This window comes from Chenopodium quinoa, unplaced genomic scaffold, assembly GCF_001683475.1.
Source record: "Chenopodium quinoa cultivar QQ74 unplaced genomic scaffold, ASM168347v1, whole genome shotgun sequence".
Classification (NCBI taxonomy): domain Eukaryota; kingdom Viridiplantae; phylum Streptophyta; class Magnoliopsida; order Caryophyllales; family Amaranthaceae; genus Chenopodium; species Chenopodium quinoa.
In genome coordinates, this window is record NW_018745410.1 from 2,082,633 (window position 1) to 2,105,083 (window position 22,451).

Consider the following 22,451-nt stretch of genomic DNA (forward strand, 5'->3'; position numbering starts at 1 on the left):
TGAATTCTAATTTGATAAGCATTGATAATTGAGTTTTTAGAGTTTTATTTGGAATAAAAGAAGTGTTTTTAAGGAAATTACAATTTTACCCTTCGTACGCTTAAACTTTATCAAAATATGAAAACGGGTGGAAAAACTGATTGCAGCACCGCACTACAGGTTGTCGCCTGGCGACAGGGGTGTATGTGGCGACAACGTCGTGTTTTATTCTTTTCGAAACTCTGATTCTTTTTTATCATAATTCGGCTGATTTTCGTCATTAATAGCCTCCTAAACCTCCGTTTTCAATAACCAACTCTCATCAAGAATTTCTTGATATACTCTCTCTCTCTTTTCTAAACTAGTATTCTCTCAAACAAAATTCCGCATTTACAAGATCTAGATACACCTAGCATAGTTCGAAGTTGCCTTTGCCCTAGACGTGAAAGGTTTGATTTATGAGGGTTTGGTCCCAAATCTCTATTTCAATTATTTGATTTAATTGTTTGATTTTATTATTTTCCTTGAAGTTACTAACGTGTGTATTTTGTTATTAGAAAGAGGTACGAGACATCCAAGTAAGTACTTTAATTGTTTTAATTGATATTATGATATAGAAATCATGTTTAGGTTGTTATTTTGATTCCTAGTATCATGTTAGGATGCTTTTCTTAATTGATGTATAGGGTGACAACAATAAGTTCCTAGTATCATGTTTAGGGTAAAGAATATAATGTCAATTATGATTTCTATGATGCCTTTGATTGTCTTTCCTAATATTCATGTCAGTATCATGTTAGGGCTAAAGCTTTGATTTTTAATGTTTACTGACATGCTAGGGTTTTTTATTAATCTTGTTGGTATCATGCCTAGGATCTTGCTATTATTATGCTTTAACATGATTATTATGATTATTGTCATGATTATTTTTATAATTGTTATAATAATTATTATGATGATAATCATTTATTGTTATGATGATTATTGTTGCTTGATATTTATTGTTATTGCTTGATCACGCATTTTATGCATGTTTAAAGGGAATTGGTACTTGTAATCACGCTTTATAAGATAATTAATAATCTTGTTTAGGGTTAATTTGATTATAATTCAAGTGGTCACTAATAATAGTTTTGTTTGTGCATTAATATTCAACCAACATAGATTAAACAAGTTTAGGGTAAACCTATTGATTGCATGTTAGTCAGAAAGCGCACATGAATACGAAAAGAATAAAGTAGAGGCATATTATTAGGGCAGGTTCAATCTCTTTTACGTTGGATTTGTACCTTCATCATCGAACTTCTAGTCATGGTTCCAGACCTATTGGAGTTAACGATCTCGTGGATCGTTAAGGGGTGTAACCTTCACCCTGTGAACGATTTACAAGTTCCTAAAACTTGTTGGCGACTCTTTTGCTCTAGCTTCCTTCCCTTTGGACGCCACCATGCTTAAGTGTATGATCACAATGGGGTTCAAGTTTGGGGTAATGCCTGAAATATTCCCTACAAGGTGTTACATGGAATAATACATATTCCTCATATATTCACTCATCATAGTTTCTAAGAGTTCTAGAGCTCTGATAATGATATCTTGGAATATGAATAAGCAACCATGTAGAGCCACCATAAATGATAGAATATTGTGATTTGCATGACCCAAAAATTTTGCAACCATGTAGAGCCACCATAAATGATAGAATATTGTGATTTGCATGACCCAGTAATTTGAGGGATGGAAAGCAAATTATAGAGATGAGTCAGGTCTAATCTTAGCATTTAATCAACCCTCAATGTAACACTAAGGAAGTAAATTTACTAATAGTGTATTTGGATAAAGAAAGGGGAAGGAAAAGAAGGGGAGGGAAAAGAAAAGAAGATGAGGGAAGGGAAAAGGAAGGAAGGGAAAAGGAAGGGAGGGAAGAATGGTGAGTTTTCCTTCTAAATCTCTTCATTGTTGAAAGATCAATTTTTTACAATTTAATTCCTCCATTTCTCTCTCCTCAAATTCCCTTCATTCCTCATTTGTTATCCAAATGAAAGATATTTCATTTCTCTATTTCCCTTCCCTTTCTTCCTTTCCCTCAATTTCCTTCAATCCAAACTAGACCTGACAATCCTAAGACAGACCTGACGACCCAACTCAAATGACCCAAAACAGTGACCCAAAATTGACCGAAACCTGAAATCAACCTGACTTGACCCATACTTGATCCGAAGTGGAATGGACTCGACCTGAAGTGACCCAATCCAAAGCTGACCCGATACCTAAAGTGACCCAAATAGAATTTAACTTAAATTAATTGACCCAAACAGACCTGAAATCTAAAGTTACCCGATCTAAAATTACCTTATACCTAAAATGACCAGATCCAATTAAAGCCAAATACTTGACCCGAGCAGACTCAAATAGAAAATAATTGCAATCAAACTGACTTGGTTTTTTTTTTTTTAATTATTTTTTTATTTTTAAATTTTAGTATAATGTGTAACAGTGTGTAACATATAAGTTATAAAAAATTCGTAAAAGGATTGAAAATTAACAACTATTCTACGGAGTTTGTCCATAAGATTAAGAAAATAACACTGGCAACTTTATTTTCTGTAAGCAATAATAATTATTTCATGTAAAAAAAATCTACTAATAAAGCTTGACTCAAAGTATCGAATCGAAATGTCTTGACCTGATTTTGACCCAACTCAAACTTGACCCAATACATGGATCTGAAAATTAACCCGACCCAAAACAGCTTGACTCGAACTTAACCCAACCCGTACCCAATTCGAACGACCCATTTACCAGGTCTAAATTCCAAACACACCGTAATAACCCCTCACAGCTCTCCCGAAAGTACATTCTACCCAGCCCAAACCTTAAAACAGCAAAAGAAGAGTGGGCTGGGCTTTCCAATTCCAATAGTTTTGGCGCGTCCACTTCCAAGTTCCAATTCTCCTTTTACATCGATTATATCGTCCTCACTCTTTTATTCTCCCTACTTCTTAACAACTTCACCTCCCTCTTCTCTCTCTCTTCGAATCTGCAACTCCTACTTCAACTACTTCGATTACTACAACTTTTAGCATCCAATTTGCGAACTCAAATTTCACATTGAAGAGATCTCACATTGTTCTTCGTTCATTGACATATTCTCTTGTGGTTAGATTTATTAATTTTGCCCCACATTGTTTGTTTTCTATTTGAATTTGTATTTGCATATTTCAATTGATTTTTGGTAAAGTATTTTATTAATTTTTTTTCTTAATCTCAGGTATTTGATCGGTGAATATGGATGCATTTTTGGTTTGCAAATCTGTAACTGTGCCATCTACTACTAAACCTGTAAGCTCAAATTTTTAATATTTTTTCTGATTGATTTTGGCTGCGATATTATGGAAGTTTTGATTAGAGCTTTAATTTGAGCTTTCGAGTTCTGTAGAATAAAAAAAGGCTGCCTCTGAATTGTTGCACTTTAGTTAGTGATTAGAATTCGATGAGACAAGAAGTTAGTGTCACATTTATTGGAATAAATTGGTTTTTGCTCATTTTTACTAGTGAAGGAGATAATTGATTTTGCTCTTAATACCCATTACTTGCTCATTTTATGCTAATTACAAAAATTATGCGAATTGGGCAAAATCAATTATCTCAATTTTCCTTTCAAAAAAAAAAAAAAAAAAAAATCTCAAGTTTTGTCAATGAGCAAAATAATTGCTCCAATTGTGCAAATTAACATATATGATATTTGGCTATTCATGTACAACTGGTGAGGAGAGGGTGAAATGGGAGAAATGTGTTTTTAATTGTAACTTATTTGATAAATGAATCTAGAATTTAATAGTTGCTTGTTTACTGTATACAACTATTATATTTATCACTTTGGAAGCAGCCTCCAGACTAGCATTAGTATTGATTGGTTAGGGGCTTGGGATAAGGCTTAGTACAGTTTGACCAACCAAAACCCTCCTCATGTGTTGGTCATAATGTGTAGTCTAATTTTTGAAGTCTTTTGTCATATAGTTGGAAAATATAATAATACCATGAGTTTGTTTTTTAGATCAAGTGTTTTGATGTGATTCAATGGTATGCTCATGGCTCATGAATTTTTTTGGTAAATGGTCTTTTAAATTGTAGAGCTTATGGATGAACCAGACCAAAGGATTCAGCAGTGCTCCATCTAACTTGGCAATAGGGAGCCGGGTTAATTTTCCTGGGCAGTCAGTTCAGGTTCTTAAGATAAATCGTAAAGCTAGAAAGTGTGGTGGAGCTCTTGCTGCAACTTGTCGCAGTGAAAAAATTTTGGTAGCTAATAGAGGTGAGATTGCAGTCCGTGTGATCCGAACTGCTCATGAAATGGGCATTCCATGTGTTGCAGTCTACTCAACCATAGACAAGGATGCACTCCATGTGAAAATCGCTGATGAATCTGTTTGCATTGGTGAAGCTCCAAGTAATCAATCGTAAGTCACTGATGATAAGATATGATTCTGCTCTATATTTTCAACTTAATTGTTGTTTCTTAAGTAGCAGGGAGGTGCAATGTGACTATCTTTCTCCTACATATTTATGATATATAATCTGTATGGTATTATAATAATAACATTTTCTATTGCATCAGAAACTTGTATCCCTTTTGTTGGTACTAATGGTCTAGGACTTTTGGAACACATGCAATATTTGAATCACTTAGTAAAATAACAAAATGTTCCAAATTTGTGGATAAAGCAGAAAGGAGTGCTAATATATTCTTTGTATAGTGTCTTTGATTATTTGTTGATTTTGTGGATAAAACATATTGGAGTGGTACTAAAGGAATGACACTTCTTTATGGCTTATCAACTTCTGTGTGAATTGTAGCCTTTTATGAGGGATTCACTTGTCAATTAGTTTGTTTGCTCACCTTTAAAAGCTCATTAAAATATACTCGTAAGCTTTTTTATATGATTGTTAATATACATTGGACATATTAAATTTGGTTAAAGTCTTTAAAGGAAGCTTATTGACATCCCTTCGCCCTTTAAAAATAAAGAAAGATTGAAAGATGAATAAATAGGTAGATAGATAGAGAGAAAGTGTCATGGAGGGAAGGAAGAAGAGATGATGGTATATCTTTTTCTGTTTTAATTGTCACATGTAATTTTTGCTACTAATTCATTTCCTACAGTTATTTGGTGATCCCCAATGTTCTATCTGCTGCTGTAAGTCGTGGATGCAGTATGTTGCATCCTGGGTATGGATTTCTTGCGGAAAACGCTGTTTTTGTTGAGATGTGTAGAGAGCATGGAATAAATTTTATTGGACCAAATGTAAGTTGTCCTAATCATACTATGTTTTGATGTTAATTTATTATTGTATAAATTTACACATTATCTGTGCTCATGTATGTGTAAAAAATTGTAACAAATAGAAATTATAAAGAATACTGTTGAAGATATTTCTTGTCTCTTCTCTGGCTCGTTTTTGTTTTACACTCACTATACAAATAAAAAAGTGTCATGTCATCATTTATGTTGTATTGGATTACCATTGAAAAAAAATCAGATTATGGAAGGAAAACATAATTTATGTTGTATTTCCAATGATCAAATAAAGACATATTAGGATATATGAAGCTCATAGTCTCAATTAGTTCTCTAGATTTTTGACATTTTGTTATATTGTTATAGACTTGTTGCTCGCATTCAATCACTCAATAAGCAAACCTCAATTAAAAAGAAAAAAAAAAGAAAGATTGATATATATTTTGCATTAATTAAGAGAAAGTTGATTACAAAAGTAGTAGCGTTAGATTACTAATCTTAATTTTAATAATTTTAAGTTATTCAAATTCTGTAATGTTCTAATTGTAAGAAATATGTAAAAATGACTTAATTGTTTATTTAATAATTTCACCACAATACTTTTAATCATTCTTGATTATGTGTGCATTTGTCCCCTTTAGTTTTTCTATATACTTTGTGTATTTACTCGTAATTTTTTTAAAATTTTATACTAATACATTATTTTTCCATTCTTTTTAAGATAATTATGTTTGTTTTATAAAATTTCTATTACTAAGATTTTTTTTTTCTTATCTTGATTCCATTAGATTCAATCATATATTATGACAGTTATTGTAATAATAAATAATTTACAAATTAAGATGAATGTGAATTTTTAAGATTAAAAAGCCAACATTAAAATGTAGAAGTATTGCTAATTTAAAGAGCAAGTATTATATAAGACAATATTATTTTGCAAATATTGAGAATTTACTTGCAATTATTTAACTTTTAAGAGATTTTGTACCAATTTATCATATATTAACATTCTACTTTTTTGTTTAATTTTTAAAACTTTTCCTATTATATGTAAATTTAATAAAATTATTATTTGATTAATGGATAAGAAAATGAGGAAAAGAAAATAAAGAGTTGAAATGAGTTTGAATCTTTTATACATTTTTGTAGATGACTAAGATGAAATATAACTTTATGGGTATATATAAAGTATTGGTTGTAATAAGATTTGGTTCCAAGTGTTGCCACTTGCAGTAAAGTCGTATGTCTATTCTTTTTCTAGGCAAAACTGAATGATTAATACAATAAGGCAGATTTTTGTATTAAATTCTTTTAAACTCTTTTGTATAAGGACTAACTAAGAAACTGATTGAGATGTGGAGTTAGGTCGCGGAGGTCGGGCCTCTACCAGCCCCCATGTGGCTTCACTCCTTTTTATATTATATCTCTACTTCTTTGTACATATCACACCAGCCAAAATCTAAGTCAGTTATGAGTAATGATCATAAAGTTTTGAGGGACTTGCTGTATAAGTTACTTGAGGAAATAGTAATTACTTTCGTTGGCACCTGGAAGCTTGTTGTAATATTTCATTGCAGGAAACACTTATTCTGGAAGATCATCTATAATATATCTAAACTTTTTGTTCTTTTATTTCGTTTGCAAATCTTCCATAAATATACTAATTCATGAAGTCTTCTTACTATTTTGCAATAGTAAAGAGGTTCAACCTTTCAAATATTATTACAACCCAAACCCTTGGTCTAAGGACTTGTTTAAGGTTAGCTGTAGAAAGTAAGTTGCTCTTCCAGGAACCTGTATAATTTAAAATCCCTTTATTTTCCCCTGAAAATACTTTAAAATGTGTTAGATACCAAAATCATTTATTTTTATTTTTTTTTCCTGCATGGGATTTCAAGTTTCCTGGAGTATATTATCTTCCCATTTTTCACTCTCTCGTTTTGAATTCACAAGCTTCTTAATCTGATGAAAACATTTATGTTGACATTTACATAAACTGATTTAGAAACACTCCAGTATAATTGATACTTAAGAATTCAACTATATGCTTTAAAAATAAACAATAGATTTGACCGAATACAGTTGACCCCCTACATCGCTCAGATTATGCACAACGAGCAACAAGCTATTAAAAAGGTGTGAATTTAAGGGTTTAAGCTCTATAGGCTATATTATGGGCTTTTATGTTATTTTGGCCTATACAATACTTTAGCAGTGGCGGGCTGGCGGCTCTAGGATTTCTAACTAGGGTTAGCACTACGCATTAAATTAACAAACCGTAAATAGCTAGAACTTAGGGTTAACTTTTATACAATGTGTTGTCTTGACTTATGCCCCGTCCCTAATTTTGTAAGTGCATGCACAATTTTGTCCTTTTTACTATACATGTACCACTTTGACTTGTTAAAAGACCTAAAACAAAACCCCACATTGCTAATATTAGTGCTTTTTAATTTGTCCGTAATATATTGTTATCAAATTAAAAAGTACTTCCTTAAATGTTCCATGAATTATACAAAGTATGTATTAGTATTATCTATCACGGTTGAGGTTTTATACGGCATGAAGCGTTGAATATAAGAAAAATATTATCACATGCGGTATTTTTTTATGTACATTTCAATTTAAATTTTCATAAATATTGTTACCTATAAAGCTAAATAATTTAATGATAAAAAATGAGCTTTGAAAAACAAGATATGCATAAAAATGGGAAGCATTACTATGAATGGAGAGAGTACTGTAAATTAGAAAGCTATTTCTACATGGTGGATTCAAATGATGTAGCCTGCAGGTCTCGAACCCCTAATCTGTCGCATAAAACAATTTTAACCACAATGAACTCACCACGACAGCAACACACATTGTACTGAGTATGTAAACAAGGAAAAATATAAATACATAATCATTGCTATAGCTTTTTTGTAAACATTTTGCAGTTTTTTTTTGTTTTTTCTGAGGTCTTGCTCCAACTTAGGTTCGCCAGTGTACTTCAGATGTCATATGTGTCCTATCAATTCATATCCTTTTCGTGGAAGGTTAGATACTAGTAGTTTGGAGTGGAATGGAGATAATTTTAGTTTGACACAAAGCGACATTCTCTTTTTGGACAATATATTAAAGGAAGAGCCTGAAGTTAAGAATTAAGTTTTGTATCTCTTATATACAGGGGAATGATGTGTCTCATTTAACTTTTCCTTAATCCTTACATGTCTTTTGGTGATGATTGTATAATTTTTATCTATGTAAATCTAGTAACTACCATCTTCTACTTCAAGAAGATAAAAAGTATTAACTAGTTTACACTCTAATATTATTGCAAATATCCAGCCAGATAGCATCCGTGTCATGGGTGACAAGTCGACTGCTAGAGAAACCATGAAGAAGGCTGGTGTTCCAACTGTTCCTGGAAGTGATGGATTGTTACAGGTAAGTTGATTGCCATTTCGTTTCACTGTACAATTGATTAAAACTACTTTAAGTTCTAGCACTAGTTCATCTTTTCTTGCAGACTAGGCTTTTCTAACATGTAGCTATGTCTTTTGTAATAATATGCAGAGCACAGATGAAGCGATAAAACTTGCTCATGAAATTGGTTTCCCTGTTATGATTAAGGTACTACTTTGCATTTCTGGTAATATGTTAACATATCAACTTTATATTGAACCCTACACTAGAGCATGCATCTGTATCTTCCATCCTTTTCTCCAAGAATAAGGTTTTTTGTTTTGTTTTTTTTTTTTTTTTTTTTTTTTTTTTTTTTTTTTTTTTTTTTTTTGTTTTTTTGTTGTGTTGTTGTTGTGGTGGTGGTGGTGGTTGTTTTATAATGACATCTATACTATTATTAAAACTCCAAGGCAAGAGTGCAATTTTGCCATGTGTCACTTTTTTTGTTTCGTTTTGCCAAACCATTTTTCTTCAACTTATAAACTTGCCACATACGCGATTACATAGTAATGGTATTTCATTATTAGTAAAAAAAAGGTTTTTTCTCCCAATTCAAAGTTTGTAACTGACATTATTTGTAATGGTCTTAGTTAAGAGTTGAACAATTGTATCATTATTGAATTGCTTGAATTGGAGCAGTTATGATCAATTGTCAATCAATTCGAATTCTACAACTGAACAATGAATGAGTGAGTAACTAATGAGTAATTAGTCAACATATTCATCCCTATAAATAATAAAACCTAAATTATAATTGTTGGAAACGATTCACTGACCTTGGCCTCTTGGAACAAGTTTTTTGGGTGAGTATCTTGATTTCTTATTTGTCTACAATTATATTTGGAGTTGACATGTAAGGTGAATTTTGTTGTATTCATGTTTTATACATATACGATTTAGCCATGCAAATAAACTTTAGCCTAAGCTATATTGGTTTTACACTTCTTTTACAAGCATTTTGGTTTTAATGATTGTGTAATAATATGTATGAATTAGCTGTGGAGTATATTTTAGTCTTGGATTCCATTGAGTAGCTCAATATATAGCTAATTAGATGTAAAATTTTCATATACAGCTCTGAAGGTTATGCTATTATAGTGTATAAACTTCACCATATATTCTGCTAATTAGCTAAATGCTTATTATTCTTATTATTGGTCTTATTTTGTGGGAATTATCTATAATCTATGATATTATAAAATTTCGAAGGGACAACGTGCTACCACCACGTGCCATCATCCTTTTGTGTGATTTGGCGCCGTATGAGCGCTATGTGTCACATTATGTATCATTATTCATCATCCTAAAACTCTTCATATGTGTGATCTTCAATTGTATTTAATTTTCTCATAGAATGTAACTCATAAGTAATTGCATATTGATTCCTTGGGTGCTAATTATCAAGATTCAATGTTAGTCAAGCAATTGTACAAAGTACAATAATATTTACATAAGTTATTATTTTATTATATAAAGTAAAATGAATACTAACTAGAACTCATTAAGCTTAAATTAACTACTCATATTGTATTTTTATTCACTTATAAATTTGTTGAACATTAACCTTCTAAATTTAATTTTGATCAAACTAACAATTTTATAATACTTTGATCCGGGGCATCACCAGGGTCAAAAAAATTGATATCAAAAGAGTTAAACTAAATTGCTTCTTCTAGCCTCCTACGTGGCATTGGATATGATGTTGTCAAATTGAGATGAGAGTACTTGTGTGATTTTCTTAAAGCACAAAATGCTTTTCTCTAAACCACACTTCACTTCATTTTAATATGAGTGATTCTATGATTAAAGTTTTTGCTTTTTTATTATGCTGGTTCATTATTGTTCAGGTATCAGATATGAACATAAAAATAGGTTATCTTTATCTTCAAATGTTCAGATATTCATCTTGAATGGGATTTGTTTTTTAGTCTTCTACATCTAGTTTTTTTTTTTCCATATGAATGATATGATGCTAGAGAATTTCGATTTCTTTCACTTTTGTTAAGTTTTGAAATTGGATGATCTAAAATATTCTCCATCAAAAGCCCAGATATCTTGTAGGTGTGTTAAAGTATTGCCCACTAAAGCTTTTAGATCTTATAGTCATGTTGATATTGTATCCTCGTTGCAACAGATACATCTGTGTAGTAACTGTATTTGCTGAAGTTTTACCAAATAATCTGTGATTTGTGTTTAATAAATATGCTGTATTTTGTACCTGTGCATGTAGTTTGGCTTTATTAATGAAGTGTGTGCACAGTTATTTGGTAATATCACTGCATATTATTTGTTGGCCATCATATAATGCCAAAAGATCTTAATAAAGCCCTGATAATCTTAGTATTTTTTGTTGGAAGGCAACTGCAGGAGGTGGAGGCCGTGGGATGCGTCTTGCTAAGGAGCCAGATGAATTTGTGAAGTTGCTGCAGGTGATAATAAATTGCTTTTTTTACAAAATATTTTTACATTTTTCATCCGCCAACACTGTTTTTCAAAAGTTGTAACAACAAAAGGGTTTTATTTCATGCTTGAGAGTTTTATTTACTCTATGGGTGCCTGATACAAGTAGCCCAAGCGAGAATTTCAGCTGCTGCTTGCACCTTGATATTTGTATACGACTGTCCAGAAAAAATTGGTATTGTTGTTTCTTTCTTTAACTTTTGACGGTATTCATACCAGCAAGCTAAGAGTGAGGCTGCAGCTGCTTTTGGAAATGATGGAGTATATTTGGAGAAGTATGTAAAAAATCCAAGGCATATAGAATTTCAGGTATTCAACAAAATAACTATGATTTTGGTTGGTTTATAGGCTGCTGTTACAACTATAACATTTGCTCTATAAAATTGGGGTATTGTTAGAAAATTGTTGCCACTGGATGTAGCACATATGAGTGCCGGAATCTATTGATGTTTTGCTTTAGGACCTAGAACACATAAAATCTTGTCTATTTTCTTGTTAAGGGGTTTTGGGTAGGGTTAGTGAGCCTTGAGAAGATACACTCATTTTAATTTATGGCTCAGGCTAGAAGCTTAGTTAACCTGAAGTTAATGTTTTTTATTTTATTTTTTATTTTTTTTTCTGCTCATTGGATGGCTTCAAATATATTAAATATTTCATAATTGATAATATAAATTGATACTATACTAACTAAAGAAAAGAGTAATATTGACACAAAGTGCTGTATTCTTGATGGGCTAAAAAAATTCAGAGAAAAGTAAATTCCCGGTTCTTTTGTTTGGACACTTGTCTTTCTCTCCTTTTAGAATAATAAATTTAAATGGGAGGATCTAAGTTAATTTTCCATTTCAAGGAATACATGTAAAAAAATTCTATTGATCGAATTTGTGTTTGTTAGTCTTCCAATTCTTATCAAATAATAAAGTCTTTAACATCTGCTCCTGGTAACAGGTTCCAGCTCTGTATACTTATTTTACCAAAATAAATAAAATGTTGTGGAAAATTCTTAATAGGTCGAGTTTAATGCTTTCAATAGGAGTCAAATGAGGATGCATCTTTTTGGATAGGTGGTTTAGTTTATGAGTTTTATTGAATATGAGTTGCCAATAAGGCAATTACGTTGCATTTCACTTACTCATGCTAATTTATATTGCTATCCTTAATAGGTTCTTGCAGATAAATATGGAAATGTTATTCACTTTGGAGAGCGTGATTGCAGTATTCAGGTATGTCCTTTGATTTTAATTGCTTCCTTCCTGCATTCAACCGAGTCAATTTTTTTACTTCTTTCCATGCAGGCTCCTTTTGTGCTGTCATATCTTTGGGATGGGTTGAATAAAATGAATTCAAACTTAATTGCTTTTGCGCTGTTATATCTTTGGGATGCAGGCTTCATTTTTACTTCTTTCCATGCAGGCTCTTTTTGTGCTGTCATATCTTTGATTTTAATTGCTTCCTTCCTGCATGCAACGGAAGCTATTTTTTTTAATCTGGATTTTTCCTACCATATCTTTGGGATGGGTTGAATAAAATGAATTCAAACTTAGTTATTTGTGGTGAAACTAACTCATTCGCCAGGTTTTCTTAAATCTAATACATGGGGCTTTAACACTCTGCTGCAAAATAGAGAAGAAAAATATTTTGTGGTGCTAGTCCGGAAGTTTCTGATTCAGTTGTGCTGTATAAAAGCAACGAAGAAAAGTGAAAGTATGTTTGATTAAAATGTCAACGAATAACTAAGTGATTTATTAAATTCTCAATAGATGCATTTGGGAGCAAATCATAATATAAATGCTCTCTTGTGCACAGAATATGAAGTTGTCTTTGGGATTTTTAGGTTATGTCTTATGTGTGGGCTCATATTGCATTAGCCCTTAAAAGTAGGAACTTTTCATTATGCATGTACTACGTTGGTGGAGCATTGCGTCATTTCACCATTTCAAGTGAAGACATATCATCTTAAGCATGATCACTCTTCCATTATACTTTTTTTTTTGTTCCCCCTCAAAGAAAGTGGAAATGTAACTCATGGTATAGAGGTAAATGTGTTGATTTTGTGAACGGATATTGCAACCTCCAGCTTAGTTATCCCTTAATAAATGGGAAACAAGGTTTGTAATTTTGTATCAAGTTATGTGAGATAATTTAAGTGATTTTAGTCGCCTCCCTCTGCCTCTCTCATTTTACAATCCCTATTGACCTAATTTTATTGCTCTATCCCATGACGATTGACAAAACCTCCTCCTCTCATCTTATACTACATGGACCTCATTTCTTCTTCTTCCACCTTATTTTCCCTCTTGACTCCTCTAGCTCTATAGCTCCTTGTTGGCATCTTATCTTCCCCTTGGCTCCTATATTTCTACAACTCTTTATTGGAACCTTATCTTCTGTTTTGTCAATGGTGTTTAGTTTAGATTCAGAACGCAAATGGTTGAATAAGGCAACAAGAGCTTTCGATCAAAACCCATTATGGCCTAATTCTATAAAAAGATACATTGTTTGGACACGGGATTAAGTATTCAATACAGGTATGGACAATTTTGAGTGTCAGGTAAGAATTTTGGACACAGGGTCGTCGTCTTTACTTTGTACACGTATACAGGGATACAACTTTAAATTTTTTAATAAATTATTAGTTAATAACTATTTAGATAGATTATTAGTAAATAACTATTTGGATAAATTATTAGTTAATACTTCCTCCGTTCTTTTTTACTTGACCCGCTTTGACTTTTACACTATTCACCACCTCTCCTTTGACCGTCTTTTGTGAATGATATGTAAGGATAAATATATTCATATGAGATCTTTCTGAATTCGTCTCAATAAGTACTATCATAATATATAACTTTTATAATTTTTACTTATGAAGAATTAAAGTTATTGATCGTCAAAGTTTTGCATTGGCAAGCGTGATAAAAGAAACAGGTCAAGTAAAAAAAAAACAGAGGAAGTAACTATTTGGATAAATTATTAGTTAATAACTATTTGGATAAATTATTAGTTAATAACTATTTAGGTAAATTATAAGTTTATAATTAGTCCCAAACGAAAAGCCCTTCCAACTTCTTAGTTAATGCAAGATTTGTTTATATAAGTATGTATTCCCTCCGTCCCTAAAAGATCGACCCTTATGAGCAATTTTCACGGGTATTAAGAAAGTGAAATTAGTAAAAGTGCATTGGAAAGGTAAGTTTACATGGGTTATGCAAAAAAGTAGAGAGAGAAAGTAATAAAAGTACATGGAAAAACAATATTTTACATGGGGAAGCTAATTTTGTACAAATTTTGTTGCAAATTGGAGGGTAATGCAAATGGGATGATCATATTGGGACTAATTTTTGGCCATAAGGGTCTAACTTTTGGGGACGGAGAGAGTATTAATTATTCAGATGACTTAAAGTACAGATATCACTCACATCTTAACTGCAATTTCACCCATTAAAAATTTAAATTTTTACAAATATTCAGCTGTTGACCACTTATAGGTATCTATATATCATCCTGATCACCTACTTTCACCTTGACGTTCCTTCAAACTAGTCCAGACCTTCACAAGTGTAGGTTTTTTCTTTTCTTTTTTTTTTTTTTTGAGGGGGGGGGGGGGGGGGGGTGGGGCTGCAACTACAGTAACAAATAGCTTGCTTTTCCGCTCTACATCGGCAGCAATTCACTGGCGATATCATCTTTCCTCCAATATTTCTCCTCGGCAACCTTGTCTTTGTACCTGATGACAACATCGTGTGTCCTGGTTGCATGCCATACCCAGTTCCATGTCGGGACAGCAAGGGTGTGTCGGTATTTTTGTCTTGTCTGAGTGGGCACACAGATACAAGCAAGGGACAAAGACCAATAATAAGTGAATATGGAATTGTGGTCAAGGAATGTAAACTTACAAAGAAGAGGATGTTGATTATGGTAGAGTGATGAACTTGTTCCAAAAGTATTTATTATCACATAACCTTGACTAAGCGATTGCCTGGATCCATTTTATCAATTTGCCTCTCAACAAGTTTTAAGCAATTGGATAGATACTTATATAAAAGTGCTTACAATTCTGAATGCATAACAGAGAAAATGAGAAGCAGTAGAGTAAATTCATGAAGTGTTTAAATGAGTGTGTTGATTTCAATGTGAGAATTTACAAGATCTATGCCTTGCCATAGAAGTCAGAAATTCCTACCTTCTTGTCATGGATTGTGGGCCAAGGGGTTTTTTTCCTCATCATGTGCTTCCTTGTGTTGTGATAATAGGCACAGCAAGAGTAGCACTAATATTGATTTTATTACTCTCCTAATTTTAGTTGTATTATGAATTAGGAGGTTTTTACTTCGTACTATTTGAGTAAGCTAATTCATAGCTTATTAATTCTACCACTAAAAGTTCTTTACGCTTTCTGATTTAGTCTGTTCTTGAAAATCCTTTACACTTTTGCTTTGTACTACGTACTTTTTTGACAGATTCCTTTTACTACTTTACCCTGTTACACCCACCCACCTGTTTACACTCTTTATCCTCCATTTTGTTACACCCACTCACCACATCAATAATTACTCTCCAATTGCCAAATCTGTTTGCAAATAGTAACCATAAAGAACTTTTAGGAATGGACGGCGGATTTTGGGCCAAAATGTTAGGGGGTCCAAGGTTTGATCCTCCAAGCTTTTGCTTAATAATGCTTAACCATTATGCCACAACTTTTTAAATGTATTTATTAAACATCATATTACTTATAAACAACTCGGAAAAACTTAGGGGGGGGCGGGCCCCTGCCTGCCATAATTAAGATCCATCCCTGAATGGAGGTAGTAGTACCTAAATCTTATGTATTCTATAATTCTATCACTTGCGTTGTATTTTTTTAATGAGAATAAATTGAGTTTGACTGAAATCCTCCGATCTTTATGTACTGGCCTCTTCTCTCTCTCTCTCTCTCTCTCTCTCTCTCTCTCTCTCTCTCTCTCTCATCTGATCTATGTTTCCACCCTACTAGTGTGCTAATGTTTATTTGGCTGTCTTTCTATCCAGAGGAGGAACCAGAAGCTACTTGAAGAAGCACCTTCTCCTGCATTGACTCCAGAGTTAAGGAAAGCCATGGGTGATGCTGCTGTTGCTGCAGCAGCATCTATAGGTTACATTGGTGTAGGAACAGTGGAATTCCTTTTGGACGAAAGAGGTTCTTTCTACTTCATGGAAATGAACACCCGAATCCAGGTAAACAGAAGTTATGAAATAATACAGTATATAATATCATAATTTGATAGCTTTGGTGTATTACTTGATTTTTATCATTCTTGTATGTAGGTTGAGCATCCAGTGACAGAAATGATATCATCAGTTGACTTGATTGAAGAACAAATTCGAGTGGCTATGGGAGAGAAACTCCGCTACAAACAGGTATACATCATTATATTTCTGTAACTGTAAGAATATCTCTGCATGGCTATTATGGTGCTTGATTAATTATTACTTGTCAATTTACAGGAAGATATAGTGCTAAGTGGACATTCAATTGAATGCCGAATCAATGCAGAAGATGCATTCAAAGGATTCCGGCCTGGACCTGGTATGGTTTTTTTTTGTTGCATTGCCTAGAATCATACTTGGATCCGTTCTATATCCCCATTAAAGTTATACATATAATGATATAAATACTAGCATGTCCAGAATCTGTAATGATCTAATATTTCAGCCACAAGACCCCCTTCCTCCTCTTTCTGTAACTATATCTCTCCTGCAAGTCGAAGTTGGTTGGGAAGGTATGGTTATCGACAAGCATTTAAACTTGATATTTTCTGTCAGCACCACAGTGGGCATAGACTAAGAGACTGTCATTTTCAATGAACTGTCATGAACAAAGAGATAAAACATTATGGCCAAATTGGTGTCAGCTCCATACTAAGACGGTTACATCTCTTTTATCCTGTTTAACAAGCTACACCATTCTTATTTCAGGAAAAATTACCAGTTACTTGCCTGCTGGAGGACCATTTGTGAGGATGGATAGCCATGTTTATCCTGGTTATGTTGTTCCACCTAGTTATGACTCTCTACTTGGCAAGGTATGTCTACTAGTTCAAATTTTCTCTGTGTGACATCAAAGATTCTCTCTCCCTTTCCAGGTTTAAATTTATTAATCAAATTTATTATGTTACATATTTCAGTTCTCAATTTTTAATGCAGACTTAGAGTTTCTTAAGTTTTGTGCAAGAGATCATTCCATCTTAATGGTCTTTTTAGTTTCTTTTCCCAAATTTTAAGTTATACAAATAGGAAAATAAATTATTTTCTGCTCTTCTCCTCTATTCTTTTCACCAAACATGTTATCCGAAGTGTATGGTTCTTTCTATTATACTTTCTCTGTTCTTTCTATTAATCGCACCATTTGTACTTTTTCACTATGCATACATGATACACCCCTATGTGATTATCTTTGTGTTTAATACGTAAGAAAATATTTAGTCATGTGAGATCTTATTAGATATGTCTCGATTCAAGCTTAATATCAAATTTTTGTATTTTTCAAAAAGCAAATTAAAGATATTAATGAACAAAGTTTTGCATTGGCAAGCGTGAAACTTTAAATGGTGCAATAAAAAGAAAAAAAAATATAATCTTTGAATGCTTACAAACACCTTTGCTTTTTACCAATCTTTTTTTCTCTCCATTGATGTTAAAAATCTCATAAATCCTTTGTACTTACTCCCTCTATCTCCAATGAAACTCCCATTTTTCCATATTATTTATTCCCTATGATATTGCTGTTTGAGTTTCCGGATTAGGTCCACCAAATGAAATAATGTTTTGTTACCTTCTTTTCGATTTGTTTATTCACCTTTAGTCAACAAAGGGCCACCTATTCTCTGACCTGAACAAAATAAAATCCTTTATTTATTATCATTTTACTTTCCCACCACCTAATCTCTCCCATATCTATGTGCCCAAGAGAAGTGAGAATATCTTTGAGGGACAAAGGGATTAGTTTGTATCCTAAAACTAAGTATATAACTAGACTCTTGTTTTTTTTTTTTTTTTTTTTTATTCTTTCCACTTTTCATGTATTCCAATAATCCCATGTTTCTTACAATTCTACCTTTGATAGTTTTATGTCACAATGTGCTTGATATCTTCAGATTAGTGTAATTTGTATTTATTAACATAGCATTTATTTTTTTTTTTATTTTTTTTTTTTTTGTAGCTGATCGTCTGGGCCCCAACTCGAGAGAAAGCAATTGCACGTATGAAGAGGGCTCTCGATGATACTATCATTACAGGTATGTGAAGTAACTCTGTTGAAGATATGATAAAATTCAGTACATCTTTGTGGTTTTTAAACATAATTGGCTTGGTTGAAGAAATTATACTTACTGACATATGTTCTGGCAAGCCTTTTCTTATATAAGACTTGTGGTCTCATCCTTTCATCAATAACCAACTGATATTCTACATGCAGGGGTCCCCACAACTATTGAATACCATAAACTAATTCTTGATATCGAGGTGAATATTTATCTTACAAATTATGCTATCATTTTTAGCATTGTCATTTTTTCTTCATATTGAAGTGAATTCATCTTACAAATCCCTTCTTATCTGATTCTTGTGTCTTTCCTTATTTACAGGATTTTAAAAATGGAAAAGTAGATACTGCTTTCATTCCCAAGCATGAACAGGAATTGGCGGAGGTAAGACTTTTGAATAAACCCCATTAATTGTTTTCAATGTTTTATCATGTGTTTCCCTTTTGACCTTTAAGGGCTAATTAGTTATGCTAATCCATTATTAGTGATATTGGTCACAAAAGCCAAGAGCTCTATTGAGTGAAAGTAAGAACTTCGAACATCAGCCTCACACTTGCCTGATTAGATATAAATATAACAGATGATTTTGTAAAATATTTGTGAAATTTTGTTTTGATAGGGAGGGTGGGACACGGAGAAAGGGTTGGGGCCAGAGGGGGGGAGGGGAGGGGACAGTAAGAATGGCTCTAAGTAAAAGAGTAAGAGTGATATTGCTGGGACTTCGGATGAAATCTTAAGGATAACGGTCTAAAATTGGCAAATGAAAGCTATATCTAAGGGACTATAATTTAGTTTTCTCTAGATGTGGGCCTACTCTATTCAATGAGGCATACCACATAATTGTTTCATATTCATAAAATTAATGTCTGTATGATGAAGGTATCTTTGACGTAAAAATACATGTATTAGGTATATTGTTTAATCTCTGAGTAAGTGAGTAGCACCATAAAATTCTAATCTAAAGCATCAGTCTGTGAGTGGGAATTTTAATGAAAATCGAAATTCCTTCGATGGATTAAATTTCCAGTTGTCCAGGTTAGTCACTCTTCAAAGAGAACTGTTCGAGGTCAAAGTCATCTATATGGTACATGGGTATTTTGCTTCACATTATAGTTCATGTAGGGTGTAAGAACATGAACAATGGCCAATTTGTGCAACATGCAATGGGAAGTTGGGCACAATACATGTGTCTTCTAGTCTGTTGCCTTGCAGGATTACTGAAGGCATCATGGCCTAGCCATGGACCATTCTATGCGGGTACAACCAATCAAGTGGCCAAAAGCCGACATGCAGTCTGTTGATACTGTGTGCATATGATAATTCTGTATTATTAATTGATTTTATAGAAATCTTTCTCTTGATCACTGAATAAGAAGTCAATGGCAATAGGAAAAGATGCTTCTTTTCAGTTGAGTTTTTTGCATAAACACCTAGCCTGTCAAATGTTTGATTAGCACCCTGCTTGAGCCTGACATTTTTTTTATACTTGATGAGATTTTGCTCGTGGTAAATCTGACTGAAATTGAGGTTGCTAATCGTCCACAGGATTGACTTTCAGTAGTTTGCTAGCCAACTTTGCTCGTCAATATCTTCATTGCTTTCCATTTGTAAAATTTTCTTTAATTTGACATTTTGCTTCTGGCCTTGTCAGCATCTGAATTGTTAACTATTCTTAATGCAGCCCCAAAAGATTGTTCCTGCAACTCCTGCCAAAGAACTGACTGGTGCAACTGCCTAAATACTGTTTCGGCTAGGCACTGATCTACTCTGTACCTACATCCATTGAATCACCTCTTCTTTTTCGTAATGAATGATCTTCTCCAAACGAGGCAACAAAGAAAAGCAGCAAATTCAGCTGAAAGAATTTGGGCATTCAACCTCAATATATAGCATCCCTTCTTCCTAGGTCCCCCAGAAAATAGGAAAAACTATATTGTATGGATATCTACAAATTATTTATGAAAAGTTTGTGACATTATTAGCTCATCATTAGTGTGTTTTCTTTTATTATGGGAAATTGATTATTATGGTTACTAAATGAAGATGAAGGTTCGCTGAGCACTTGGGAGTTGATGAAAAATTTGCGTCTGGAGGTCTCAGTGCTGTAGTTTAATCAATTGTTTAGTTTTAATCTTCGTGGGATTTTACATGTCTAGTGCTGTATTTTTTGCATGACACAGTATATACTTCATATTTTTAAGATGTAACACTTTCCTTGTTTGAAAGTTAAGAAATAGCGGCGATGTTTTTAATTGTGGTAACAAATAGTAAAATACTTTTATTTCCATAAAGTCATTCATCTACAAATTATACTACCACACTGCAACTAAGTTATTCAATTAATTCCACCATTAAGTTACCGGAATCTCATTTCTTAACTCCGACTCCAAGCAGCCATACCCATTGACACAGCATCTGTCTTCTCTGATTCTGAGTTACCATTGCTATCTCAATCCATGAGACTTCCCACCAATCCGACATTCATCAAAACTACCCTCTACCAGCGCCACTGCTCAGCAGTGCTGAACACCATGCTGTCAAGAAATTGACAAGAAATTGTAGGAAATTTTACCACCTTTGAGTCATCACTCTTCCCTGTTTTCTCTCCTCTTGATATCCTTAATTTTCTGTAAATCCTTTGTAGGAGTTTATAGGTACTACGCAGCGGAAATAATATGAATCATATTCAAACAAGTACCAATCCCAAGATCACATGCATAACACACAAGACACATAATCATACCTTTGACGCGTGAATTCCACGAAGCTATTCGACAGGCAAATCAGGGAGAGAATAGAGCCCCAAGCGTTGCTCTTGAGGAGAACCGCGATCACCACCTTTACGGACAACCGACCACCGCACGAACCACCACCACCGCGACACACCACCGGCGCCTAGGAGGAGGAGAGAGCCGTGAGAGAGAGAGGACTTTGAGAGGGGTTGGGTTTCGTGTTTGCTAATTAGGGTTTGATCACACTGATCAGTTAATTCCTTCCATACTGCAAACCTAGGCACCTAGTCTATTTATAATCTCATTATAATTAGACTAGGACACGAAGCCCAAAACTCCTTCTAATCCACTACATGGCCGGCCACCTAGAGTGTTGAGGCCCGTGATGGGTCTCGTCCTCTAATGCTCGATCTAGCCCCTTTGTGTGACCTTATAGGATCCGTCCAATTGGAAAGATCATTAGTACCTCTAGCTATGGCAAAACGACGACCCAAATGTACGAACTTAATTATCTCCATAATTTGATCCATTTATATATCTAGTAATTGCACACGACGAAGACATAACTCCTTCAATCTCCCACTTGTCTGAGACAAGGGTGCAATATTCAAATTCCTTAAGTCAATATATGTGTCGATTTGATAATATGATTGCATCACATGTCGAGATCATATTAATCTACAAATCGTTTCTTGAAATATGAGTTAGAATTACAAAACCAAATGATTACTGTGTAATGCATTTGAACGCGGCCACGTATTTTCTGAATTCTCCCTCTTCAAGCGGCCATGAAACATTTCCTAATTTAATAGGTAGACTCTATCCGATCTTGTGGTAACATGACTCCCACTCAACTTCTGAAATAACCGGGAAACACCCTTTATAATCTCCAGTTACGGCTAGACGTTTGAGTGTACCACAATCACAACATCCATTGAATGAAATCAATGTTCCACTCATGTCAAAGGAATCCACTAATATATACGGAAGCTCTATACTTGAACTTCAAAGTAGGTCAATAGTTCGATCATGCATCATTCATGCATATCCAAGTGATTGACCGAGCATCACTATGCCCCTATAGCCCATGAAACTGCGCTATCCAATCAATCTTACATGCTAGTTCATTTATTGAAATCATTTATGTCCACTTTAATGATCTCGAACTAGGAACTTTAAATAATATATGAATTTTGTTCACCTGTGGGGTTTCAATTCACCAGGTCATCAACCTG

General features: G+C 33.5%; 1 protein-coding gene across 1 annotated transcript; it reads left to right on the forward strand.

Annotated features, from left to right (window-relative positions):
- The first annotated feature begins 2,953 nt into the window (after positions 1–2,953).
- LOC110713256 (biotin carboxylase 2, chloroplastic-like) lies at positions 2,954–20,736 on the forward strand. The gene is made up of 17 exons (XM_021891713.1): positions 2,954–3,135; positions 3,248–3,318; positions 4,111–4,436; positions 5,141–5,282; positions 8,607–8,705; positions 8,835–8,891; positions 11,081–11,152; positions 11,403–11,492; positions 12,347–12,406; positions 16,212–16,397; positions 16,488–16,580; positions 16,668–16,749; positions 17,139–17,245; positions 18,382–18,457; positions 18,637–18,683; positions 18,806–18,868; positions 20,166–20,736. The coding sequence occupies exons 2-17, from the start codon at positions 3,265–3,267 to the stop codon at positions 20,220–20,222; spliced, it is 1,611 nt and encodes a 536-aa protein (XP_021747405.1). The 5' UTR covers positions 2,954–3,135; positions 3,248–3,264; the 3' UTR covers positions 20,223–20,736.
- The last annotated feature ends 1,715 nt before the right edge of the window (positions 20,737–22,451 follow it).

Coding starts and splice junctions, on each gene's coding strand:
- LOC110713256 (XM_021891713.1), top strand. CDS start 3,265: ATGGATGCATTTTTGGTTTGCAAATCTGTAACTGTGCCATCTACTACT. Junction 11,153..11,402: donor AATTTGTGAAGTTGCTGCAG/GTGATAATAAAT, acceptor TATTCATACCAG/CAAGCTAAGAGTGAGGCTGC. Junction 18,458..18,636: donor CGATGATACTATCATTACAG/GTATGTGAAGTA, acceptor TTCTACATGCAG/GGGTCCCCACAACTATTGAA.